At 40.8% G+C, this 27,982-nt stretch overlaps 2 protein-coding genes across 2 annotated transcripts; both read right to left on the reverse strand.

Moving 5' to 3' along the window:
- Positions 1-711: 711 nt before the first annotated feature.
- slc13a1 (solute carrier family 13 member 1) lies at positions 712-12,963 on the reverse strand (the record flags this gene model as incomplete). Its single annotated transcript, XM_083893755.1, has 15 exons — positions 712-855; positions 939-1,076; positions 2,510-2,671; positions 3,976-4,070; positions 4,851-4,942; positions 5,297-5,398; positions 6,182-6,280; positions 6,781-6,900; positions 6,989-7,139; positions 8,389-8,421; positions 9,003-9,113; positions 10,229-10,392; positions 11,235-11,371; positions 11,826-11,954; positions 12,859-12,963. The coding sequence occupies 15 exons, from the start codon at positions 12,961-12,963 to the stop codon at positions 712-714; spliced, it is 1,782 nt and encodes a 593-aa protein (XP_083749881.1).
- A 1,564-nt stretch (positions 12,964-14,527) lies between these two features.
- iqub (IQ motif and ubiquitin domain containing) lies at positions 14,528-27,479 on the reverse strand (the record flags this gene model as incomplete). The annotated part of the gene is made up of 13 exons (XM_083893756.1): positions 27,398-27,479; positions 27,201-27,269; positions 26,362-26,496; positions 25,353-25,520; positions 24,569-24,744; positions 17,947-18,102; positions 17,449-17,659; positions 17,188-17,363; positions 16,416-16,586; positions 16,073-16,249; positions 15,743-15,982; positions 15,068-15,253; positions 14,528-14,725 (listed from the first exon to the last, which is right to left on the reverse strand). Exons 2-13 carry the CDS (start codon positions 27,259-27,261, stop codon positions 14,528-14,530), a joined length of 2,055 nt encoding a protein of 684 aa, XP_083749882.1. The 5' UTR covers positions 27,262-27,269; positions 27,398-27,479.
- Positions 27,480-27,982: the final 503 nt, after the last annotated feature.

The following is a 27,982-nucleotide window of genomic DNA, read 5'->3' on the forward strand; positions in this document are numbered from 1 at the left end:
GTTATTATTATTATTATTATGTTCTATTTCAGCTGCGGCTACAAACTCAATCTTCATGAGAGTGTTTGTCTAGTTGGTACGTTCTTTGATTTTATGTGAAATTAAATGTGTTTTTACAAAAAGATGACAAAACTGAAACAATTTTAATCACACGACATATACATGTTGTATAGGATTATCATTAATCACCGTGTATCATACAGCACATGTTTAATATACACAGACGCAGTAGTTTGCTTGTTATTTCTTGTCCTTTTTCAGTTTGGCCTCTTGGAGGCAAATATTAACTGTAGTGTGTGATATTAATATTAACTATAGTGTGTTTATGGTGATAAAGGAATGCGCTAAGTTAACGTTCGGAAAACACAAGACATTTACGACACAGCAAAACAAGATGGATCGAGTTTTCATTTATAAATGAGACGATTTAAAACTAACACCAGAGTTGTCCTTAAGTTTAAAAGTAACACTCACTACCATAGGGGAAAAAACTGTACATGTTAAATAAAGCCTGTTTTAAGAGTCCTCTTAAAACAGGGGCTTCTAAATGTTTGTTCAGTGGTGGTTTCTCTCTACCACTTGCTACTATATATATATATATATGCTCAACTTTCACTAAGTAAAAACATGTTCACCTAACACATTGTTCCTTTATGAGGTTCCTCGAGTTTCCACAGCCTCAAATCTAGAACCACACTTAGGAACCAATCTTCAAGGCGCTGTGTTGTTAAAAGAAGGAGGGACTGGTGCCCAGTCAGGGTAGACATCCAGAGAGAATAATGGAACTCCCCATGTCGCCACAGCCAAAAGAACGGCAAGGACGCCAATCACGTTGACGCCAAGCCCCGCCTTCACCTGCATTAATGATTAGGGGCCAATCACATGTATGTTTTAGGAAAAAGTTGGATAAATTGCAACTGCTTCGTTTTAGGACTCACCATGTCCATCATGTCGAGGTGTCCATAGGCAAACACGAAGGCATTGGGCGGGTTGGACACGGGCAGCAGGAAGGAGAAGGACGTGCACAGGGTGGTGGGGATGAGGACGTAGAGAGGGTTAACGTGGATGGCTTCAGCCTGAAGAGAGAGTGATGCAAATATCTTTAGAATTACTACAATATGTGATTGAGTCACAACATATGGAGAGTAAGACAGCAGCAGCAGCTCAAAGCAGCAAGAGTTTCACCATGACATCTGCACTGCAACAAAAACTGCCTGCTGTCGGTGCTTTAAACAACAATAGAACATAACAATATTTCCCTGAATACAGAATAATGAAAAACAGAAAAAACTGATTTTGTATTTTATTATTGTATGCCTCTATAAAATGTTAAACGTGAGCTTACGTTGAACCAAAATGACACTACTTGCACCAAAACTACTGAAATAACGAAAACTAATATTGAGAAAATATTTTCGTTAACTGAGATAAAATAATAGAAAACTTCATTAAAAAACAACTATAACTAACTGAAACTGAATTGTGGGTTTATAAAACTAACTTAAATTGTAGCAAACATGCTGAGTTTCCATCTTTATAAATGAATTCCATACATAATCCTTTTGGGTTCACATGAAGTATGTTCATTTTTTCTCTGTCGGCAATTTTGAAGGTTGTATTTCAGACACAATAATTATTATCACCCTTTTGAAGCTTGCACCTGGCATATATTCCATATAACAAAAAACTAAAACTAATAAAGACTCAATTAAAACTAAGCATTTCTCAAATCTCAAAGTATTATGAACTTGTGTTCATCTATAGATGCGCATATTAACTTCCTACAACTAAAACAACAACTTCATTGTCATGACAACAAACCGTTTGATATTTTCAAACTGGTCTTGAACTTCAAACCGCTGCTTCCTTGCAGACATCTCGCTCTCGTTGTTTGCCGTTAACACTGAAACATTATTTTTTCAGTACAAAATGTGCAAATGTAATTCCCCATGGTTTGTAGAGAGGAGAGTAAATGTTCTTCTGCAGATGATGCAGGATTCAGGGCTCAGTGGTGAAGGGTAAGGATGATACAGACGAGCAGAGAGGCCAGTCTTATCTCATCAACATGATCAAAGAGAAGCAGAGAACGGAGGAGAAACGGAAGGCTTCAATAAGAGTTCACAATGAAGAACACCGACTGGAAATAAGGACTGGTCAGAGAGTCGATCAAAAGAAGCAGAACAGTTATGCTGACTGCTGTCCTGAATGTTGACTGGATTACACCGACTGGCTGAATAAAAATGAGTTCAAGACCTTCCAGCCTGTGTCTCGCTGAAGAAGGTGAGTTTGTTCTGCAGCTATGCTGAAGAATCCCATCTTAATACAGTATGTTTCTGTCTGGTTCTTTTGTGTTTATATTGACACAGATCAAAGCAACATGAAGAGAGTATTATAAAATGATAAATCTCTATCAGATCAGCTCTTTGCAGGTCCTGGTGACCGCAGGTATTAAAAAACATACACCGTGTCTGACTGTGCAGCACATCCAGCTAACACTGTGAGAACCTACCAGAGGTGAGAGGATGGGGAGGAAGATGGTGATAGTGGCGGCGTTGCTGGCTACCTCTGTTACCGTGGTGACGATGATGCAGGCGACGGTGATGGTGGCCAAAACTGGCAGATCACCCAGAGGTGTTAGCAGCTCGGCCACCCACAAAGAGAGGCCTGATTCCTGCAGATACACACACACACACACACACACACAGTATGGTTTTCAATGGACATTAGATTTCCTAGACACTTACTCTAACCTTTACTATAACTACTGGCCTAACCCTAATCCTAACTAAAATGCCATAAATTGCATTATGGGGATTTGCTTTTGTCCTCATATTGTGACTGTAAACAAATGTATGTCCCCACAACATGAGAAACACCTGTAACACACACACACATAGTCACAGTGGACACGTCTGAATGTATATTTATGTCTGATGTACAGCAAATTATGGACCAACTTTGGATTTAGGATCTGTCACTTAAATTAGAGTTTAGACTTTAGAGGTATTTTGCCTCCATCCAAAAGCAAACAAACAGCATTAAAAACTAAATTACCCCCCAGTGCGTTCTTTGTAGTATCTGCTCAAAACAGTAGTGCTTGAGGTTTTTTTTTTTCACTGCTGTAATCAGGTCAGATTACCACACTGGGAAAACTTGCAGATGTCTTTCATCGTAGGCCAAACCAACACCGGTCAAAATCCAGCAACATCACACATGAGTCATAACACATGTAACCTGCTTCCTTCTCACGGCATGTTTTACATTCTCTGTCTCACAGTTATGTCCCAGCATGACGGTGTCTCTGAAATCCAACATTGTGTTATTTTTAGGGATTTTTCGTGGCACTATCTTAAGTAAGTAAATCTTATTTATAGAGCACCTTTCACAGATATAAAATCATAAAGTGCTTTACAAGCGAGGTGCTACTACCTGGAGGGAACGGTCTCCTCTAGTTTTGTACTTTGATTGGGGAACCACAAATAGCCTCTGATCTGCTGACCTGATCCTGACCATATAAAGCTCTAAACGTCGTCACTAAAGGACCTTAAAATGTATTCTAAAACAAACCAGTGAAGGGATGCTAAAATAGTGGAGATAATGCTCTTTTGCCGAATTGTGGACGGCACGTAGGATCATTTCTAATTCAGCCTTTCACACAAAGGCTTCAAAGGCTTCTTTTGTGGAGCAGTGACATTCTGAAGTTTCCCTTGCTGACTTGAAAAGCTATAAGTGATGACATGACCCCAGGAAGAGAAAAGGTCTGGCCTTTCAGTCAAAGGTTGACTTACAAATCAGCTTTTGTGCCAATTAAACAAAGACATAACAATAATATGATGTTGTAATTAACTGATGAGCTAAAGAGATGCTAGTAGGTTCATTCTGTGTTTGCAGTATTTGTGCTAAACAAAGTTACATTAAGTATCCTGTTGTCATATATATGTCCTAATATAATATAGTGATTTGTAAAATTCTTACCTTGGCGCCTTCAGCAAGAGCAAAGCCTCCACCGACCAGCAGGGCCACGGTCCACGGCATTGAGGCCTGGAATTCGTTCCAGGAGATCATGGACTCTGCACGGAGAGTACACGTTGAAAAGAAAATCTAAACAACAGATAATTGATTTTCTGGGGGTGTAGGTAATGGCCAAAGGAAGCGATTAGTGGTGATTTGCAAATTTGAAAACTGAACATTCGTTTGCATTCTTGGAGTGTTTAAAATCCTTACGTTAGTTTATAAAACAGCACATGATGTTAAGGCCAATACACGTTTCCTGAACCCTGACCTCCGAGAAGGTTGGGACAGGTCTACTCATAGTCCACAGAGTCAGTACTAAATGAGGAGAAGCAGCATTCAGCTTTTAAAATAGCTTTTCAATCAACACTTAGTAACATCTAGTGGTGAAGATCCATACTCCCTTTCAAAGTGTGTGTTATTTCAAAATAACACACACATGAAAGGCCCTTGCTCCAGCCTGGGTTTGGTTTGTCCATTCTGGGCTACACTCTTAGAAGTAAGGGTTCCAAAAGGGTCCTTCTACAAGGGCTGAGGTTCTACCTGGAACCATTTGCTTCAGAAAGGATTTTCCAAGGGTTCTTTTAAACTTTCATTTCTAAGAGTGTACTGTAGTAATCTTGCAGTGAATCATAGTGGACCCCATGTGTCCAACAGTTCCCATGGTTTCCAGACAAAACCATGTGATTGTGATATTTTTGTTTCTGTATGCACTCTCACACTTTAGAGTGTCCAATTAACCTCTGGAAATCAAACCCCTACACAGAAAGGCCCTGAGTCGAAACCAGGATTTAAACGAGCGACACAAACAACATCTGAAATGTAACGGATGGAGTTACCGTATTTTCTGGAGGGTCCATAAGCAGGTACGATGAAAAAGAAAAGACCCAGCAGCAGAGCCACGGTGGCATCAGTGATGTAGCCTAAGTGACTGCTCCAGATAAGAAGAGGACAAGGGTAAAACATGTTTTATACTGCCTTTGAATTGAATATTCAGTCGATGTTTTCAGCACTTTTCTGATGACAGTTTTCAGAAAACCAATATCCTGTTCCCTTGTCTCTGTGTTGCACTCACAACCCATAAATGTAGATTTGCTCTCAAAAAGGAGGCTGCGTGATTTCCAACAACAGATGTCAGTTGCAGATTTTAAAATGAAACGTTTCTCAAGCAGCTGAAATCAGGGCATTATGTAGAGGACGATTTTCAGCTGTGAATGAATCAACATGAGTATGGTGATCCACCGAGTGGACTACAGAGAATTCAACAAATTTGCATTTAACTCACTCGGGGAAGAGCGAAGCCCAGCCCGGTATGAAACCTGGGGATCTGGTTAGCCACAGCAACACCATCACCAAGAAAACAACACCGGTGAAGATCTCCTGAGCGCTGGAAAGACATTTAAAGTCATTTAAAATAACATTGTTCTTCCTCATTCTGGTTCTCAGCTTGAACTTCAGCAAGTCGTCTTTTATTCGTTTTAATTAAAGGAACACCTCACAGATTTGCATTTAGCTTTGCATTACTAGAATAGGGGTAGGATTTTTGAAAAATGGTGCTTCCCAACCTCAGTTTCCCCTGATTTGAGAAAAATCTTGATTCTTTTTTTGTCACGTGCCCACCAGTGACACTTGGTCCTGTTAGCGTAACTGTTAGCAAAGATGGCGGACACTGTTTACATTCTGGGAATGAGGTCCCGCCCCCCTACAAGTGGGTCTAAAAAGTGTGGAATTAGCGTTGCAGTTTTAAGCCTCAGACCAAGGCTTGGACCAAGTGACAAAGCCATGCTTTGCACTTTTTAGATTCTGTATGTAAACAGTGTCCGCCATCTTTGCTAACAGTTACGCTAACAGGACCAAGTGTCACTGGTGGGTAAGTAACAAAAAAAAGAATGAAGATATTTCTCGACTCAGGGGACACTGAGGTTGGGAAGCACACATTTTCAAAAATACTACCCATATTCTAGTAATAAACAGCTAAATGCAAATCGGTGAAGTATTCCTTTAACAGTTGAATGGGTGTACCTAATAAAGTGGCTGGTGAGTGAGTGTATAAATACAACTGATAACTGGAGTGGAATTCTGATTCTGATCACTTATAACAGAGTAGAAGCACATACATGAATGATTAAATAATCACACTAATTTAAAAAATTAATAAATGAATGATCACCTCATGGGACCCAGTGACTTGAACTCATTTTCTATCACTTTTTTTGCTGCCCTCTCCTTCTCAGACTGCTCGCCTCGACATCGCCACAGGAAGCTGAAGCTGTGTGTGTGTGTGTGTGTGTGAGAGGGAGAGATATAATATATGATTGATAGGTAACAGAGAAATGGTCACCGTGAACTAAATGACTGCCTGTCATAGTATTTGTTAAAAGCACACAGAGAGGCAGGTAAATGGAGAGATTGCAGGGCATGTGCAAAGGTCAGTGGCGCTCATCATTAACCTGCCTGTTATCATCACAGGTCTAATGCTAACATTAGCGTGACCCTCATGTCTCAGGTTGCCTGAGGAAGTGTGAAAATGAAAGCAGGTGTCATCGTGTTGTGAGATCACATCGAGCTGTTTTAGCCGAGAGATCGGTAACTGGTGTGTTTTTTTTATCTTCAGAATTATGACTGGATGAATAAAGCAGATAATAAGTGGAAGAAAAAAAGAATTAACAATACAAAAAAGCAGCCAGACAACACAACACAACACAGTCAAGTTGTAATCAAGCACAGATAGGAAGTGATTAGCGGCGCAGACGGTGTGTTGACACTCACTCTGAACCAATGAAGAGCCAGTACAGCCACACCCATGTCAGCAGCAGCATGATAACACTGATGGGCAGGCACAAAAGCAGCCAGTTCCCGAAGTTAATGGAGTTACAGTTTGGGTAAGTCCTAAATGTAAAGAAAGTGTTTGAGGTTTGTAATTTTTAAACGCACACACACACACATACCATGACGTCTAGCCATGCCATCCACTCACTGGCTGAGATACTCAGAGAAGATGAGGTTGGGTGAGGTTCCTGGCAGCGTGGTGATGCCGCCAATGTTGGAGGAGTATGCGATGCCGAGGCAAATGGCTTTACACAACATGAGGTCATGCTTACTCCTGCTGGGAGCCGCGGGTGGGCCGACTGCAGCCTGTACACACAGATACTAATTACTCATTTAAATGGCGCATTAAAAGTGTAAATATTCAGAATTCATTTACAGCTTGGGGGGCAATGAAAATAGCAGTTCTTCTAATAGTAAAACTGTCATTAGCATGTGTAGCAAAGGTGCCATCCTCAGTATTACCATCGCCATACTTGGAACAGAAGCAGTGGTATCAGTAGCAAGAGGAGCTGCACAATCAGCACCTTATCGACACACTGAGTATCAGAGAGCGAGCAGCAATAGCAGGTGGTGATATGAGAAGAAGAAATAAGAGTAGTAGACTGCAAACAATAATAGTCCCCATAAGCAATTACCAGTTATGGCAGCGACAGCAATACCAGTAGCGCTGATAGTGGTGCTAACTGTAAGAATAGTAGCTTTAGTCATCGTGGTAGCGTGTGGTGTTTCAAGAGCCACAGACATTGAACGAAGTGGCTAAGTGGCTCTGAACCCAGCAATTACTGTATGTCTGTATGTAGCCAATCACATAAGTTCACACAATTATTGTTGCCATGACCACACATTATCCAATCCAATCCAATCCAATCCAATCCAGTCCAATCCAATCCAACTTTACTTATAAAGCACTTTAAAAACAACTAGAGCTAAACAAAGTGCTTGTCCATCAGAGATAAATAAAATATACAAACCTACTACCTAAAAACAAACAATACAACAATAAAATACTATAGTGAATATCAAATATACATATAAAAACAACATAGTTAAACATGTAGTACAATATAAAAACCGAAGAAAGGGTTTTTCAAGGGTTCTTGGTAACAATAATGGTTCCAGTAAGAACCATTTTGATCCAGAGAACCCTTTAAAACCCCTTTCCTGAATAAAGGGTTTTAAAAGGGTTCTTGGTGGAACCCTCCAAAAGGGTTCCAGGGAGAATCTTTATAAAAAGGGTTCTCCTATGAGGACAAGCCGAAGAACTGTATATGGTTCAACTTAGCACGAGTGTGTAAGCATTAATGGCAATAGTAGGAAAGAAATAATAGTGGAACTAGCTGCAAGTAGTTGTAGTCGAGTATCAACTGTCACAATAGTAGTAGTAGCAGCAGCTGTAGCAGCCGAATTAGGACCAGGACTGGAACCAATGGTAAAACTGCAGTGGCAGAACTGTTGAGCACAATATCAGCAGTGGCAGTGGTGCCAGCTGCTTCAGGAACATGACATGACAGTAATGAACTGTATGACTTTGTTTACGCAACGGCTTACCTGAGCTGTTGCAGGTTGTGATACCGGCTGTATCTGAACACAGGTGAGGGAATCATCAGGACAAACAGGACTCTTCGTGTCACTGAGAAACACAGTAATGAAGTATTAATTTGGACCTGATGTACTGTCATCACAGCAATATAGAACACAATGAGCAGAGAGCAAAACAACAGAATTTCTTAAAGAGATCAGGAATACCACATACAACCTTAGAACGAACATTAGAGAAACACAGTCTGTCACGTACCTCACAGTTTCTGTCATTTGTTCTGTATGGTCGTCCATTTCTGTAAAAACAACATGTAGTTCATTGCAGGCTCAGTTGTTGCCCCTAGAATTTGTTTTCTGGTGGCACAAGAGAAGGAAATACCTGAAGTGTTCATAAAAACAACAGCAAGCACAAAACATCACTCTTAAGGCCAGAACATACAAGAAACCTAAGTGGAAGAGAAGTTCTCATAGGGAAAGACAACATTTCTCATTAACCACGCCCAATCACACAATAGTTGTGTGGACACCACACAAGAAAAAAGTTCTGCCCAGATGAGTATGTACAGGCCTTTATTTATAATAAATACAGACATATTTTATAGCAAAACAATATTTGACCTTACTCTGCTTGCACTTGACCTTACTCTGTCTGCACTTTGCAACATTCAGAGCATCATGTTGAATTTTTGCCAAAGGAGGCCCATTGATCGGTATCTTCATGTAGGCAGTGAGACCTAGAATGGTTTTAAAAAAATCTAAACTCTCATGCAGACAGAAATTCCTCCCACTGCTGTTAGGGAAAGGTAGGAGAGGTGGAGAATTAGCCTGAGCGAGGAACGGTGCAAAACGTTATGTTGGAGATCTAATGTGTTTTTGTGCATGTGTAAAAAAATTGGTTCATGACAAAAGTGTTGAGTCTGAGTAACTTAGATTTTGTAGAGTGCGGAAAGAGGGACGACATTTGGGAGCTCATTCCACCACTGGAATTCACGAAGGTGGAGAAACGGCTGAGAGCAATCATATGTATGAATGATGAGTATGATACAGGCAGCCATGAGTTGCCAGTGAAGGACAATAAGCAGAAGAGTGACATGTACCATTTTAGGTGGACTGAATGCATGATGGGATATTAGCCCAACAGGTATTAGAGGACTCAAGATGAACCAATGGTAGCAAGGAAGTGAAGGAAAGCCTGAAAACAGATACAGCTACATGATCAGAGAAGGAATCGTTGGTCCATGATATCCTGGGGCGAGAGATGACGAGAAAATGTTGATGATGACCCCGTGATGAGGAGAAGTCAGGTTTAATACAAGGTGGCATTCCTTCACCGTGTAGAAATGACTGAGAGACAAGCAGAGCTTTGTGCACAGGCCATGGGATCATCTTGCTGAAATGACAGGTATAATTGGGAGTCGTCTGCACAGTAAGTGATAAGAGAAGACCTGCACTTGGTTAACTTGACCCAGGGCAGGAGTGTATGATAATGATGATTTAAACGGGATAAGGATATTAAAGGAATGTTAGGATTAAGACCAAGAAAGCACTTTGTCCTTGCTGCTCATATCAAAGAGTATGCAGTAGTTCAGCCTATCAAAGGCGGCTGATAGGTCCTGGAAGATAATAACAAAAGACAGCTGTAACTTCAGCTGCTCTTAGAGCTGGTGTAGTGGAAACTCATTCATTAAGCCCTTGTGATAAGGATCAAGAAAGGCACAATTCGGTTTCCAGGCTGTAGCCATTGTCAATTTGAAACAAAGAAAACATAAATAGTTAAAATTCTATGACTGCATATCCTAGCTATCCTATGTTTTTGGTGTGTGTAATTTATAAAAACAAAACCAGGTACCGTCCAGCTGCAGGGCGGGGTTTTCTTCACCAGCATATTCCTCCTTGGCCTTCAAGATCTGCTGGAGAACAGCCTCCACGATCGGCATCACCATTGCAACAGCCGAGGTGTTTTGGACCCACATGGAGAGAAAGGCACAGCCGCCCATGAAGCCCAACATCAACCTGGAGGCAAACGAACTGGAGGTCAGAGCAGGAGCATCTGTGTGACAGCGCCGGCTGATATGTGTGTTTACTTGCTAATGGGTGCTAGCTAATAAGCTCCTGTTAATGCAATTGTATTTACACTCATGTTTACTGTAACTGAGTTTGGCCAATCAGATTACAGCTGTCTCTAGTTTATCTTGGGTGCATTGACACCTGTATTCCATGTCATCCTGCATTATCAATTGCAATTAGCTCACCAAACCACATTTGGATTGTAAAGGATTAGGCATTTAAGTCTGAATGTTGAATAGTTTTCTTATAGGCTTCTCCAAGTAAGCAAAGTCTAGGCTGAACTAATAACATTAACAATAAGGGAATCTCATTTCAGGACGAGTTATTTATACATACATTCTTACATAAACTCTGCAAACAAACAACTAGAACAAGGAAACACCTTAATTATGTAAAACTGAAATGCTATAATAGTGTTTTAATTTACAATGTATGTGTACACACGAATATTGCCTATATGGCCGTGCAACGTCCATTTGTCTACAGACTTCCCTCGCAAAATCCACACAGGGCGCTCGCAATCAAAATCTGGTTCCAATAGTTCCTCCAATTATCATGCAGATGCCCAGCGTCCGCAGCCGCCCACTGCCCCATTGACGCCCAGAGAAGCTGAGCTTCCCTGGAAGTGACAATGTTCCAATCACGTTTAGTATTGAAATGTAAATAAATCACCTCTGCTCTGTTCAGTTAAGCGTCCCAGTCCAACATGACCATGTGACACCAGAACCCTGATACTCAGACCCTATTAGTTTGTTTTTACACCTATGCTAAGTCTTGTTGGGGCTCACCATGCAGGGTTGACTCCCACCATGGTGACAAGCCTCAGGGCAATTCTGCGGTGGAGACCCCACTTCTCGATGGACGTGGCAAGGCAGATGACGCCTATGAGGAGGAAGTGAAAGTCTTTAAAGTACGACTTTGCCACCTGGAGGAAGAACAAACACACACACACACACAGAGAAGAATGTGAGAATGACGCCATTACGAATACAAGACAATACATCACAATAAAGACGAAGATCAGACAACAACACGGCGACATGTTCTGATAAAGAACACTCACATAAAAGTAGCGATGGGCGCTTTATCGTCGTTATTACGATGACTTTCCTGTTATGGACGCAAATTTTGCTCCTGTAGATAAGGTCTGAAGGCCACTGGCTAAGCTGCGCAGTCACAGTTGTGTCTGTTTTGTATTTATACAAAATGTGCTGGTGCTCATCCTTGGAAAAGAGATTATTCATCTCAACGATTGATAGATGTTAAATAAAAATAGTACAGAACCATATTTCTGGAGAGATAAGATTTTTTCATTTGTCATGTGATTAATGGTTAATTATGTTGATAGTAGGCACTTGAAGAGGAATAAACGAACTCACTTCAGAAGACGTCATGATGCCAAACATGGGGAAGAGAATGGCGGGCAGCATGGCCGTCATGGACAGAGAAATCACTTCCGTCACCCAAAACGTCGCCATCAGCAGCAGCACATACGCACATTCTGCCTCCTGCAGCGATAAAACGCAGTCATTTATTTATGTGAGTAATAATAAACGGATAAGAAACATAGTCAATAGTGTATTTATCGGGCACAATACATACATCAAAAGCTTCCTGAACATATTCAGCCATCAAATAATATCCACAGATGTTCCATCATTAAACACTGAACCCACTGATTTCTCTTTGTCAAAGTCACAATTACGTTTTTATTACTATTCCTTTGATGCATCCAAATGGAAGCGGTGGGTGGAAACGCGGACGTATTGTCAAGAGCAAAACGCACGAGGAAATGCATAGGAGAAAAAAACAACCTTCTCATCCACTGTGACTTGCAGATTAAAGGAGATATAGTATCTCACCTTACATGCTTGCCACAAAGATTTAGGGCTGCAACTCATAGTTATTTTTAATAATGATTCATTTTGACCAATTATTTATTTGACTTTGACTATTTATTAGACATTCTATTATTGTCACTGCAATGAAAAACAATGAAACTCTACGATAGCAGCAGCAGCCTATAATAACACAAGCATAATAAGGAAACACGGTGTCAGTAAAAACACTATTTACTATGACAGTTTTGCATTAAAAACACACTACAGAGGAGAGTCATGAACAAGACATGAATTAATAATAAAGTGCTGGTGCTGTAATTGCAGGTATAACTCGATTTAGAGTCAGTTTTTTTTGGTGAGGGAACGTTCACATTCAATTCACATGGGTTTGATTTCAAGAAGACAGATTAATCAGATTAAACTCCCTGTAACAGCTGTGATTTTCAAGTATATGTTACTATGAGTCTCCGGCAAAACATTTTTTACATTTATAGTACATTTTTAATTGTGCCCTGGATCTCCTTTTGTGTTCCTAACAAAGTGTGAAAGTCCAGGTGCTAATAAATCTCACCTTTGTTCCAATGACGACAGGAAGCGGAAGCAGCAGCAGCGGTGTGAGGACAATAGGGACGATGGTGCGATAGTTCCACAGTCCTTGGGTCAGCCTGTTCATCATTTTTGCCGTGTTTCTTCGTTGCGTCCTTTTGTCTTCTTTGTCCTCTCTTTTCCCTCTTGCTGGCGTCCGTTGTAACCACACAGCTCTTCTGCTGGAGAACTTTACAGCAGATGATGATTAACCTGTCGCCGGACTGACTGGAATGCAGTGTCAGGTTGGCCCTTTTTTTTTTTTCTCCAGATACTCCAGCCTCAGATTATGACCGTATCTGCCGGAGTTTTCTTGAGCAAGAGAGACCTGTGTAGACAACTAATTGCTGGTTATCTCTGAACACAAAGGTGAGATAATAATGTGACAGCTTTTACTTTATGACACTTTTACGGGGGGGTAATTTTTTAACAGTTAATACACTGTGGCAGAAAAAAAAGGTTGTTTTAGAGGGTTAAATAAAAACAGTTTGTATTTGTTTAGAAAAACGCATGAAAACATGTTATCGAAATAGCTCACTGGTCATCAGAAGAACAGAGAAGAGGAGAAAATGGAGCATGTGATTCATCTTGTCCTCTTCGACGGTCAGCTGCTTATCCTAAAGTTTGGAGGGCTATAAAACAGGTGTAGGTTGTTTTTGTGACCTTTGACCTTTGACTGTATACCTCACACTATCACAATGCAGATTTATTTATTTTCACCATATATAAAACATAACATAAGGGGGAATTACATTAACATTTTGATTGAAATTGAAGATAAAAAATGTTTTTCATTTCCCCAACTATAGGCTATATACGTGCAAGTATTTGTTTTTCAATAAACAGAAGGAACACACATCTTTTTTTAAGTGTTACAAATAAAAGGAACTCTCTGTTACACTCTCTGTGTATCCCGCTGCCAGAGCCTGACAGAGCTGAACTTTCTACTATTTTCAAAGCTCCACAGTTGTCTGTGAATAAAAAAAAGGGGGAAAAAAACATTAAAGTTGACTTTGTCTGTGCCAATGTTGATGATAAGAAGAGATTAGAACTAGTCCGTTTACAAAGACACATTTGAATCCTCTTCCCAAGGGCAACGATTGTGACAAATGAACCACTTCTCTCATCCCCACACAGGTAAAAACACTTTTTTGGCCCAGTTTAAAATCTAATACAACACTGATCAAGTATTTCCATAAATATTATTTATTTCACAAAAAAAAAAAAACTAAATCAGCTTTTTTGCATATTAAGGGAAAAAAAACAAAGCATTCTTTAAAAAAAATAAAACATAATAATCCATTCACATGATTGTAACAATTTGCAAAGAAACTCTTTTGAATTTATTAGTTATTTAATTATAAAACCAATCATTTTCATACGTCTAGGTTGTGGAGAGTTTCTCTGACTTTGTTTTCTAGTCACTAGGATGGAGTTTGATTATCGTTTGACTCTGAATCATCATTATAATATGGTCCTAATTGATATTGGACTATGTTATGATATTGATTTCTATAATTTTATAAAAATTGATACTTGTCAGACCATTTTCCTGATGAAGTTCACCAAAACAGTGCAAGTTAGAGTTTTTGTGTCATAGAGAGAGAGAGAAGAGTAGTGAATGAAAGAGAAACCACAGTGTGGTGAAGTGTTTCTTAAGAAGATGAGGCTGATGAGGCTGATGACTCAGATGTTTGCTCAGCTGTCATGACCAGCCTGGAGAGGAGCTGGTTGGTCTGGGTTTCAGCCGGCTGAGCGTCCAGGTACTCAGCCATGACCGGGTTCTGCCTGAAGTAGCGTCGAGCCAGCATGTGTTTGTATTTAATCCCGTGGATGAATGTCTTTGCATATGCCTAAAGAAAGCAGGTATCAGAGGATTAAATATATAAGAGAATACAATATATTTTATTTCAAAAACACAACCAAGGCCGTGTCCTTGCAGTGTAACATGAACACGTTTTGGTTTTGTTGTATTTCTAGACCTCAGGCGTCAGCTTAGCTTTTAACTCACAAAGGACCACTAAAAGACCACTAAAATGCAATCTAGGTGTAATCTAGTTCTGGGAACCAGGAACTAATGGTCCTTTTTTACCAAATATTAACCAAAGCCAGAAACTTTATCAGGAAGTAGTGATACTCGTGTTCACCTACTCAAACAAACAAAATTAAAGTGTGTGTTTGTAGAAATGACAGACCCCCTGGACGTCTTGCACTTCCAGGTGAGCTGAAATCTCTTCTGTGGACAGAAGTATGCAGTTCCAGGGGCTCCAGTCCCTTTCACGCTCCCAGCGAACAAACACCAGGTCATGGAGCACACTGCTGGTGTTTAGAGCCGAACAGGACGTCCAGACCTTCTCCACCATGTGCTCCACGTCCTCCACCTGTAAAAAAAACACACACACATGTCGGTGTCAGGATTTACCACAAAAATGGCAGATTCTGTGCTGAAAAGTGAAGCCCAGGAAGTAGGATGGTTGTAGCACTTGAAGCAACTTCTAACTTTATAATATCAGTGAACATTTTTCTGCAGAGTTAATGGTCTCCGGTGCTAGATTCAGATCTTCTTCAGTAGCAAATTACGTCAATTTTGTAAATTATGTTCCCATTTAGAGGAAAAGCACAGCACATATAAGTGGACAGTGTGACTGACAGCTGATTAAGTGCTATAAGAGCCTGGTTGCAGGTGATGTCTATGAATTTCAGGTTTCAAAAACTGTCAAAATGGGAGTTTGTTTTGCAACCGGAAGACTACATTAATTTTTATCTATGATCCATGATCTAGACTACCAAACACAAACAAATAATCCTCAGATAAATACAAGGAGGCCTTAGACAATTGCACACAGAGGAGGGAACATGCAGCAGATCACCTGTAGCAGGAAGGGGATCTTGGCGCTCTCATTGAGCTGCTGCTCGTCGTCTCTCAGTCTGCTCAGGATGTTTCTGTAGCCGGTTAAGTCGCTGTGCAATCGAGCCATGTTGTCAAGCCTCACGCACGCTTGGCACCGGCCGCTAAGGCGGGCGTTGGCAGCCAGGATCACCTGCGCACAGCTTTTGTAGCGATGACAGCTGATGCAGCGGAGTATGTGGGTTTTCTCCTGACAGGCTTTCTGCGGAAACTATAGGATAGACTTAAGATTACAATTTATATCCAATATTGTCCAAAGCACGACTTCAGACTGTCAGGATCCTCTGCTCACCTTCAGCAGCTTGGCCATCTCAGGGTTAAAGGCTGGCCTTTTGATGAACTGGAGGAACAGTGTGCAGATCCTTTTCCTCAGCCCCTCCAGCTTGGACGACTTTACTCGTTTACTCATCAGGTCGACTTCCCTGTCAATCAACTGCACGATGTCCCGGGTGAGTTGACACTCATGCTCCTGCACAGTAAAGGTACGGTTGTGCAAAAGACTCACTGTGATGCTCATATAAACAACAACTGATCAGGTTTGTGATGATAATGCGATACTGAATGTGTCGTATGATACTTTTATATGGAGTTTTAACGTTGTTGTTTACACAATGTGTCTGAATTCTGCTGACTACCTTGACAGTGTGTTTGAGTGTCATCAGAATGTGGTGTCTCTGCTCTTCGCTCTTCGCGGGAAGGTTGATGTCGTTGTACAGATCTCGTAGCTCTCTGGCTCTGATGGTGTGTTGATTGTCCATCTCGATCATTTGTCCGTCCACCGCTCGCCACTGATGAGGAGCAGCAGACTGAAACGCACACAGGGAAACTTATAATTGGACTAGCATCAATGCTAATTACGCTAATGGTGTCCATTACCATAATGATACAATATCACAGTCTTATCTTGGAGATCTTGGAGAATTCAGTCTATCTTGCTTAATGTTACACCGCTCATTGAATCTCACGTAAATGGCGACAGAGACAGTGGACAGTGTCCGCAACACTGCAAGTAGATATGACTCATCTGTTCTGCGTAGGCTGATGTCTACGTACATCAAGCAATGCAGGGCATTAAACAGTAGGTGGCGTTGGAACAAACAAAGGAGCCATTTGCCTAAATATCGCAGTTTCTTGCACAAAATTCAAGTACATTCAATGACCCATGTCTATTTGGGCTGATTTTCAAAAACTTTCAAGGATTTCAAGGTACTATGGGAACCCTGGTATCCACATAATGTGAAAATTTCTAATTTAAACCAGAATTATCTGATCCATTCAACTTTCTCTCCGATATTGACTGTTGATAACATTTTTGGCCTCGGCTTCAGCACTAAGTCTACAATCAAAATAATTCAGAATTCCACATTGACCAAAACATAAAAAACATAATGAGCAATGACCTCTGACCTTGTCCAGGAAGTTCCTGATGGCTCTGTCGTAGATGTCGTTCTGGACGGTGATTTTGTGACGCCCGATGCTGGCAATTAACTCGGTCTCCTGCTCCAGCAGCCAGCAGAGGGCCGCCTTCCTCTCACTTCCGTGCATGGTCTCGTTGATCATGTCTTCCTGTTCACACCTCCAATCTGAAACGTACACAAACGCCGCTAATGTTATTTAGAGGAGAACGGCAAAGGAGAAACCACCATTCGCGCAGTCCTGTCCACGTACTGTCGAGAGCCTGGTAAAGCAGATCTAAGTCCTCCTTCTTCTGTGGTCGCATCCAGCGTTGGTGGAGTTCTCTCAACTGCTCTTCCTTCTCGAGCCTCCTCCTCTTCTCTCGCAGCTCGTGCCAGGCCAACCTTCGATCCCGATCTATCTTCAGCTGCTCCACCACCTTCTGGGCCAACCAGCGACGAGCGTACGACTGCAGACAGATCACCTGGGAGGGAAAGACAAGGTCACCATATTTGGAAAAGAGGATACAGCACTATATACTACTTGTAAAAGTGTCCATGGGAGTTATATTTTAATGTAAGTTAATTGTTTGTACCTGTAACATTACTGTTACTCTGTTGCCCTGAAATGTGACTACTGTATGTAATTTTAGCACTAAATTGTAATTTAAATGCATAATAGAAGGAGCATTGCTCGTCTAAGCTGTTTGGTTTGTCATTTAGTTGAAGAAAATCACAACCAACTCTTGACAATATGATGCACAAAACCTACAGCTTTCAGCCTCCTCTGGTGGTACTCGTATGCGGTGACATAGTTGCCAGGGGTGACCAATTTGTCGTTCATGCAGGAGATGTAGCAGCCAATCCTGGTCGTCTGGGTGGAGACATTAACCGATGTCTGCTGACCATGAGACTTGCCTGTCTGGGTCTGAGAGACAGAAAAAAATATATAATTTAACAGTATAAATATGATTTTATCTTCAGCAGGCATATATGTGTGTGTTGTCATGAACAAAATGATTCATACTCAATGTTTTGAGGATCCAGCCACATGGTCACTCTAAAGACATAATTCTTTTGGCTCATGGTTTGAACACAACACAAAACACACACACACACTGTAAACGTAGGCGTCATGGGTAGGAGAGTGTCCGTGAATTTTCTAAGAAAAGTTCAAAGTTCATGGTCAATAATAATCTGATGTGATCAGAGAGGGAGGGAAACAAGACCCATGTGATGACTGATTTGTCTCGACGGCGTAAGTGCAAAGTGAAAGTGTCGCAAATCACTTGCAAAAACAAAGTGATGACATGTTTTGCACCTAAATGAAAATTAGCTTTCTTTTCAAATACAATGTGCCAAGAGAAACGGATAGAATTGAGAAAACTAGCTTAAGTCATGGGTGAAACAGAGTATCGTATTCTCAAAATGTGTCATTGATGCTTGCTTTTAAATTTTGTCTTTGAAAAAGAAAAATGCAACGTCTGTATTTTTGTCATTGAAAATGAAGGTAGACTTTGATCTCTTCTTCTCCTCTATGTGGGTTGCTCTCACATGGACCACATAGCTCGCGCAAGCATCAAAGTCAGTAGTGCAAGTTCTCAGCACTCTTCAGATAGTCCAAAGAAAATTCTATTCTAAAAAAGGTGAAAATTAAAGATGGACCTACATGTTTAACTGTGTCTTTCTCTGACACAGGGGTCAAAACACTTGCAGTCTTTCAGTCAGTGCATCATAAACACAACATCTAAGACTTAGCAAGCAATCTGTTACGAGGCCTCCAAGTAAAACGCAACTATAAGGGTCGCTTTGGTCAAACCCCTGAACTACACACAGGTGTTTGTGATGTAAGTGTTATGGCTAAAAAAGACAGGGTTTTAACCACGTTGCAAACTACTGGTGATAACCTCATTGAAAGTACTTGATTACGACACGCCCAAGGTACCAGATTGCTGCTATTTATAAGACCGTCTAGTTTCAAAACGTACCTATGGGTTGTAATTCCTGCATACAACCCATAGTTATGTTTCGTTTGAGGACAAGCCAATCAAAAGTGTTTGTTTTCCTAAGATAAAAAAGTGAGTCAGAAGCTGCTCTTCTTACCCCCTGGTGGATCTCAGGGAGGATTTTTTCCTCTGTGGCTTGCACGGCCTCGCCAATGATCTCAGTGGACTTGGAATTGTTCAGACTGTCGGTTGAGGTGCTAGCCATAGATTTTATTTTATCTTCAACCAAGCTTTCAACCTTTTCCACCTTTGGTCTGATACACTTTATAGGACAGTCGCACTGCCAATATGCATCACTGTCGGACGACTCGTCAAGACTTGTTTCCGCCATGTTTTTGGCGGTGGGTGAGGAGTTATTTTAACTCCTGAGGAAAGAAGACGGAAATGGAGCGGTTGTTTTCTTGGCTAGTACTTAGCAGCTTCCAGAAAGAAGCAGGACAGTTTGAATGTGTTGATTTTTAACCAACCATCCAATCACTGCTCTCAACAACCTGAACTCTTGTTGACTGGACACATCCGTAATGCTGCATCTGCATGAGCCCCAAATCTGTCACAAATGGCTTTGATGTAGTCAACCTTTTATGGCTTCAGCCTTTGCAAAACTAGATGATGTCATCATGTAAACAAATGCTAGTGCAAATGCTGAAGATGCTAACATTACAACATATACAACAACAACGGTTCTCTGTCTACCAGATGGATGAGAATACAGAGGACTGGAGACCTTCTACATAGATAATGAGGCCCTGTTTAACATCTGCATTCTCAAACCCATCGTATCCTCCTCCAGCAACCTCAGTCACCTTGTCTCATGAAGGAGGTGAAGAACGAACAGATGCTGGACAAGAATAGCAGCTACTTTGTGGAGTGGATTGCCAACAACATCAAGATGGGCTGGCTGCAACATCTGGCCCTCAAAATGGCCACCATCTTCAGTGTAAGTGCATCTCTGAGCAGTTCAGGCTTCCTTCAACTGGTGGACAGGCCAAGGTATGGATGAGATGGAGCCCACAGAGGCTGACACCAACTAATGCAGAGGACCACAAAATTAATGATTTTTTTGGGTGTTTTTATTATTATTGATGGATTTGTGGGTGTTTTTTTTTCTTCAAAACAGTGGAAATAAATACATCCTTCCATTGTCGACAGCTTTTCTCCACATGAGGGTCAAGGGGCTATAGATCCTCCATAGCTGGGACAGATGCAGGTTTCTGGTTGAATTGCACACTGATATAAATAATCATTGTGGGGAAAAGTCCTGAAGAGATTTAAAGTGTGGAGGTATTAATCAAATCTTGTGACTTGGGCCTCTGGAGAGATGAACTTTCTGACTCGCAGGCAGACTTTGACATAAGCTGCTGTGCTGATATGGATGAGTTGTGTAATGCAGAGAAGCATGGGCGACAGTGAACATCTCGAGGCCAGAGCTGAGGTCTCAGGCAGCAGGTTGTTAATTGAGGGCCACTGCTAGAAAAATAAGCTGCTGGGTTAACATTTTCCATTTTGCAGGCCTGTGACACAGACTGATGAAGCTCGAGAACCAAAATAACGTTAAACATTTAATCACCAGTGACCTTTTTAAAGTCTCTCACCGAGTCAAAAAGGTCAGCGTAGCTGTTTTACATGCATCTGAATGGTATGCTATTTATATAAGTGCCACATGATAGCATTTTTATAGTACAAAGACATGGTTGGAGACGTAAAGAACAGATCAGTGAGGTAAAACAAAGGGTAAACATTGAGAGCCAGTGAACATGGATCTCAAGGCCGAGAATAATTATATGTACTGCTGCAAAGTTAAGATTTCAAAAAAGCAGAACTTGCTGTCTTTTTACAAATGCAAATAGTTGCACGATGAACCCCTAAAAAGGTAAGGATGGTGACGAGGAGGATAATGAGCAACTGTAGGCTAACACTGCAGCAGATGAGCGGCTTCACCATGCAAATCAATAGGACTTAACTACAGCAGCAGTCAACCAGGAGGAAGTCAGATGTGTGGGGAGAGAAGAGCTTTCAGTGGAGAAAAGTGTGGGATGTCCAGTGACACTTCCTGCTCAACTATCAGTTTAAAGGTAAGCAGAAAATGAAGTCAACACGATACTGTGTGATGGGCCTGTTGAGAAATAAACTGCTGACTGTAGTGTTGGGAGCCCCATACTTGAAGCTAAGCTAATTAGTATTTAATATTTATCATGCATTTTTTCATTTACACAACGCAGACAATGTATGGTTCAATTAACTGTGCTCACACTGAACACAAACAGAGAATACAGATCAGTTTTCCCCCCCATCCCAAGTCTACATTACTAGTCTTGCAATTCTACTTTGAGCACAAGGAAACAGACTGTGGTGCTGCAGGCAGCTGGAGGAAGTGGGTAACCAAGTTTATCCTGGTTATTAACTAAACTCACACAGCGTAAAACAGTCAACACGCCGACTACAGCAGTGACGTGAGAAAACACACTTGAATACCTCTTCTGAAAACTTCTGACCTTCATTTAATTGTCCAAGCGCCCGAATGTTGACTGCTCAGACATAATTAATTAAAAACGAACATCAAGAACAGCCAGTAGAAATTCTACCTGTTCTATAAATGAGCCGGAGGTTCAAGTCCTTCTCTGCACGATATAAGTTTAATTGGTGCAACCTGTTTTCCCCGCGAACCACTCGTGTGAAACCAGTGCCTTAATGACTCAGCTCAAGATAGACTTTATAAAGGAGAGATGGAGTTAGGAAAACCAATCTCGTGGACGTCTATACACGTGTTGTGTTGGTTGAAGAATAATACCATTGATCACACTGAGAGTAAACAATGTTTCCATGACCAATTTGTAGACATGCACCTTCAAACACATCAGATCCAGCCTGTCAACTATAGCAACACCGTTAAGGGTCAAAGATCACTGTGCCGTGACAGCTGGGTAAAAAAACAACAGCTCTTATTTATTTATAGTTTCTCATTTGTGTCACCCTATTTGCCCATTTTTATTTGTTGAGTCTGCAGGAGGTACAGTAGAGACACATGTAAATGTGACACAATTCTCATACTAATAAAGGGTGGATAACATTTGATGGACTGGGTAAAGTATACGTGCTAAGAAGAAAGACAGAAGGTTGACTCATGAAGGCCACAGGCTGCTCTTCTGTCACTTGTAAAGGAGAACAACAAATACACAGAGGTCTCATTACAGGCCGGTGATGCGTGTCTTCATGTATGTACTTCTGTCAGCATCATTAGAGTAAGTACGAGAAACACATGCAGTACATGTGTGTGGCAGTGAGATCTGAAGGAGGGTGAAGGCACACACTACTCCTCATCTGATGAAGGTGCACGCACACCTGCTGAGAACCAAACTACTGCATAACAAAACAAACACACACAAAGCATCATTTTATGTTAAAATGATTGCCTCTCAGGAAAATGTCACACTCAATCTGCCATTACCAGATTATAACGCGAGAAGACTCTCCACCAAGGGTAATCTCATCTGGACCTGCCCTGGATCATTTATCTCGGGAATTGAGTTGTTTTTCTCAACCGGAAACCCGGAGCACTTTTCTAGTCTGGATGACCACTCAAAGCTTTGTCTATTACACATCTTTCACACACTGCCGGCACAGCTGTCAGGGGAAATTTGGGATTAAGCCTCTTATGAACGTCATGATATTCACAGCGCCTGGATTCATATTGATTTTATGGCTGTAGAATTATCAAAAGAAGTTCAGTGAGAGGGTTTTTTTCTAAGATTCCTATCACTTTCATTTATTACTGGCAGTTATTGAGCCGTATAGGAATTATGGTACTGAGAAGCTGACGTCACAAACGTGTGACGTGCTGGTGAATCTTGTCTGTGATTGGACGATCGTTCTGTGGAAGTGAATTTGCTAGACATCACAAACGGTCTATGGGTTACGTTAATGAGAAGCACTCCACCAAATCCTATCGGCAATGACAGGATAGTAACAGAAGGGTTACGTGAACTAGCATGTAGGCTAGCAGAGCCGGGAATCGAACTGATCACCACTCAGCATAGTGCCATTGCAGGTGATGTGGACCTATTCAGGCTTTGACGGGAGTATCATTAACACTGTTGTAACTATCAGAATGATCTTGGAGACTTTATTTGCAGGTTGAATTCCTACATTGTGTTGCGTTAAATCATGTCCCATGCAGCACAAAATCTGATCAACAATCAAGGTAATTATATTCAGGGGGAATAATCAGAAAATCACACAGCAGATTCTGTTGACTCACACTCCACTCCACACCTTATCTGGATGATGTACTGGAAGCAAACGACTGACACCTCCTGTAAATATTCAAGCTGCTGCCACAGCGATGACACCTTTTAGACGACTGGAGGTTTATCAGGATTTGTGAGTCTCTGTGCGTTCACTTAAGGCTAAACATTCTCATTCCTGTCTCCATGGAAGCGTTGCTAAACCTAATCGCAGTCATGTAACAGGCCTCACACCTGCAGCTCTTTCAGTGGCAGAAGGTAACAAAGTATATTAATTTACTGTACTGTACTTAAAGTATTTTTACTGTACCGGAACTTCACTTCAAATGCTGGTGTGTACAATATAGGGGATCTATTATAATACACCCGGTTAAGGTGTATACATTTATGGCAATACAATCCAGGAGTATTGGACTACTACAATAAAAAAAAGAGTATTGGATTCTGTCTGTAGGAGCTAATGTACATGGTCTATGTTGATTTAGATTACAGCATCCTATTAAACTCACAGTCCACAGGGTCTTGTTTGTTAGTCAACAGCTTTATCTTGCACATGAGGGAGCTGGAGCCAATCCCACTAAACATAGGGTTACAGGTGGACCCTGGACAGGTTGTCAGATCCATCCCAGAGCCCATTCCGAGACGAACAAGCATTCAATCTCACATTCGTTCACTCCTACGATCGATTTAGAGAAAAACCATGTACACACAGAAAGCGCCTTGGTTGAACCTGGATTTGATTTTTTTGTGTGTGTTGCATTGTTGCATGTTAAACATTCTAAAGCATTGGTCAAAAAACACACTCAAGCATTGTACATTACATTGTGATTCCTTCATTTACACTTACACACAGTCATGACCAATGCTCAGCAGAGACGGAGGCCCGTGATTATTAGCCATGTTTTCGAGAATCTCATTTTACAATCTGTCACTGTCTCTGTGTAATTACATTGTTCAATTTGCACGTGTTATGTCCTGTCTCGTGCCTGAATGAGAATGCTGTTTTGTCAACGATTGACCTTTAAACGCACCACACAAACCACAGCATGTCTTCTCAGCTTGTTCTGCTTTTTTTTCAACATTTAATCCACTGTTTTTCTATTTGTATTGACTATCTTTCAGTGATTTTGTATTTTTGTTGAGTCACCTGGGTGTCACGGCTGAAGACGACGACCCCTCTGTCAGGTCTCCTCTTGGGCAGAGTCTGGGCGGCAGCGTGGTGGTACTCCATCCCTGTGAGTCGGTGTCTGAAGCCGCCCAAGAAGGCCTTCTGCTGGAGAGAGCGCTCAATCTCCAACACCACCTCCTGGTGCGCTCCGTCATCTGGAAAATAACAAACAAAAGTGATTAAGTCTTTAGAAATGGACGTGAGTGACTGAATTTGAACTGAAATTATACTTTCAAGAAGATATAATATTCTCCATTTCTATAAATGTTTCCAATTGCTGTAGAGATTTCTCGGCATAAAGGTGCCATATGCAAGAATGTGGCCAAAAATGGTTACTACATTCAAATTCAAAATACCAAGGTCTTTTAGGTTTCGTTTTCTGACGTAACTGGCAACCTGTCTTCACACAGCAGCTGAGACTCTACTGACTGCAATGATTGGTAGATGGTGGTAGGTGGCGCCACATGCCAAAACATGATCTCAAAATATAAACATGATTTGCAGTCTGCAAAATATGTTTTTAATGCAAATACTTTGTCTGTACTGTTGTTGTTGGTGAGTTCAGTTTGTTATATGAACATTATTCCTGAGTCTCTGTGACATATTAGGAGGATTTTATGGCCAGTTTTTTTAGATTTATTACATAATACACCTTGGGTGTGTGTGTGTATAAATATGTGCATGTTCTGAAGCTCTGGGGCCAAATGTTTTGTTGGAGGGATTTGGCGGCGATTTACGCAGCATGCTTTACGGCTCTTCATACCACTTTGGACTCGGACAGTGATCACATCTGGCATGTTGTCATGGTCTGGGGGGTGAAGGGGGCGCAGTGGGTGTGCGGTTGGATCGGTGGAGCTCATCTCCAGTCGAGTGGAGCTGTGAGGCTGGACGCCGAGCTCCATCAGGCTCTGCTTCTCCTCCAGCACCCTTCCTGGAAAATAACAGATATATTCACATATATTGATTTCGTATTGAAGAAACAAGAAAGAAAGAGTTTGGTGCATATTTTCCTAATAATATAAAAGTTCCTAATATAAAAATAGGAACTTAGGTCTTTTAAGTGGGAAAATTAGAATGTACTCGTGTTTTTCTTTCATTCACAGAAACATCTGTGAAAACTACCTTTGGCTCCTTTTGTTACTAGTTTCTGAGATAATCTGATACAATTCAATTGATTTACTTCAAAAGAGGGGTCATGAGTGGCCATACACTCTTAGAAATAAGGGTTCCAAAAGTGTTGTTCTACAAGGGCTGAGGTTTTACCTGGAACCATTTGTTTTTCAAGGGTTCTTGGTAACATTAATGGTTCCAGTAAGAACCATTTTGATCTAGAGAACCCTTTAAAACCCCTTTCCTGAATAAAGGGTTTTAAAAGGGTTCTTGGTAACACTCAGGGTTCTCCTATGAGGACAAGCTGAAGAACTTTATATGGTTCTACTTAGCACTTTTATTTCTAAGAGTGTACCACAGGTTAATGTTCTGCTGTGATCGTATTTGTTTTCATTGGGATTTTCTGGTGAACACAGTTTACCAGTCACTCTCATAGCTCTTCAAATCCTTCCCCTGCTAGAAAGCTGGAGATACTGACCCATGGTTATATTCCTCCACCAATTATTAATAAGATACAATAAATCCTTCAGTCTGTACCTGTGTTAATTTGCTAAATAACGACAATAAAAGTGTTTTTTAGAGTATAATGATGCACACAGCATCCTTGACCTTTGACCACCAAACACTAATCATCTGTGAGTACCAAAGAGAAACAGACGCACCGTCCAGAGAGATCTGCAGCACCTCTACAGGAACTCTGAGCTCCGAGGCGAGTTGACCCTTCAGCTCCTGAATGCTTAGACCAATGACGAACGCCACTGTCATCACATGACCTTCTGGCACCAGCAGCACTTTCACTGCGATCATCACATGAAGGAGACACACAGTCATAAAAACCCCTGTCGTCTCGGTCATATTGTGTTTCGAAAAACCACAGACACTCATGTGAGCTCACATTCCTGATCTGAATCAAACATACATGAATTATGGAATTAAAATAAATCATATCAAAGATCAAACAGCACAAATGTACACTTCCTAAATTTTGCAGGACAGAGTAGGTCATACTTTTTGTGTTTACCGCTGTTTATTGTGTTTTAATTGTACTGTTTTTATGAGGGGAATCCAAGAACACTAAACCTAAAAAGAAAAACATGTATGAAGATACCAGTGTTTTGTTATTTTCAACTTTTAACAACTCTAAAACTGTTACATTATCAGAAAATGGGTGACTTTTCACAAATTATGACTATTCATTTCACAAAATGAATATTAAAATGTATTTAATATAAAAATGTTTACCACCTGGGTATGATTTTCATACAAGCCCCTATAGGTTTCTGTCCCACTCTCACTCATACTTGCAATATTTAGTACTTTAATAATTTACCCAGCATGCAAATGAAAACATCAGTACCAAGCACAACAGGCATTTTATCATGCATGTCCATATACTGCATATTAAGTAGGTTTAAAGTGTTTTACTTGAAACTTTTGTTGAAGAAGATATCCGAGTTATTTGACTATTTGTTGTCTTTGCATGTGTACATGTAAGTCTCACCTGTGGCTGTAGAGTTTCCAACACTGTCTGACGTCTGAGTCTCAGCTTCTTCAGCTGTCATCAGCACATCTGCAAAGTCCACACATTTCACATCATCGCATACAAAATACAAGAGCGCTGCAATGCACTTCATTCTTTAAATGTTAGGTTTAACAGTATTGTGCAGCACGCACAGTCACAATATGATATTATCTCACCAGTTTCTTCTGAGGGTCCTTCATCTTCTGCAGTCTGAGGCTCCCCATCCTGCTCGCTATTGTCGGTCACGTCGGTCTGAGTTTCGGCTTCCTCCACCTCATTTGTCACAACTGGACAGAACAGATATAAAAGTGTGCCTGTCAAACACGTTAGACTGAGTCATTGAAATCTCTCTGTAAATAAATATCACTTTATTTCCATCAATGATATACATAAGTAGATTTTTATGTAAGACATTTTAATTTATATATTTTTCTAATTGAATAACTTTGTATTACGCTAACAGTAACAATTTTCAATGTAAAGTGTGTAATAATGTTGGAAAATTGCATTTGAGTTGCAATTTCTAAAAGACACTGGTCATTTTTTTAAAAGTACTTTTGCATAACTTAGTGCCAGCCCAAGTATCCAAGACATACAATGATTAAACTAAGTGCCTGCTTGGCCACCAGGGGGCCCCCTAGAACATTTCATTATCTTATTAATTTTATTTTATTCATGATAACAGGGAGTCTTTTGCACATTTTACATAGTTTTGAGAAAATAGTTCTTAACAAATGTTTGTTCTTTAACCTTTTTGTTAA

Source organism: Microchirus variegatus (assembly GCF_963457635.1).
Source record: "Microchirus variegatus genome assembly, chromosome: 8".
Taxonomy (NCBI): Eukaryota; Metazoa; Chordata; class Actinopteri; order Pleuronectiformes; family Soleidae; genus Microchirus; species Microchirus variegatus.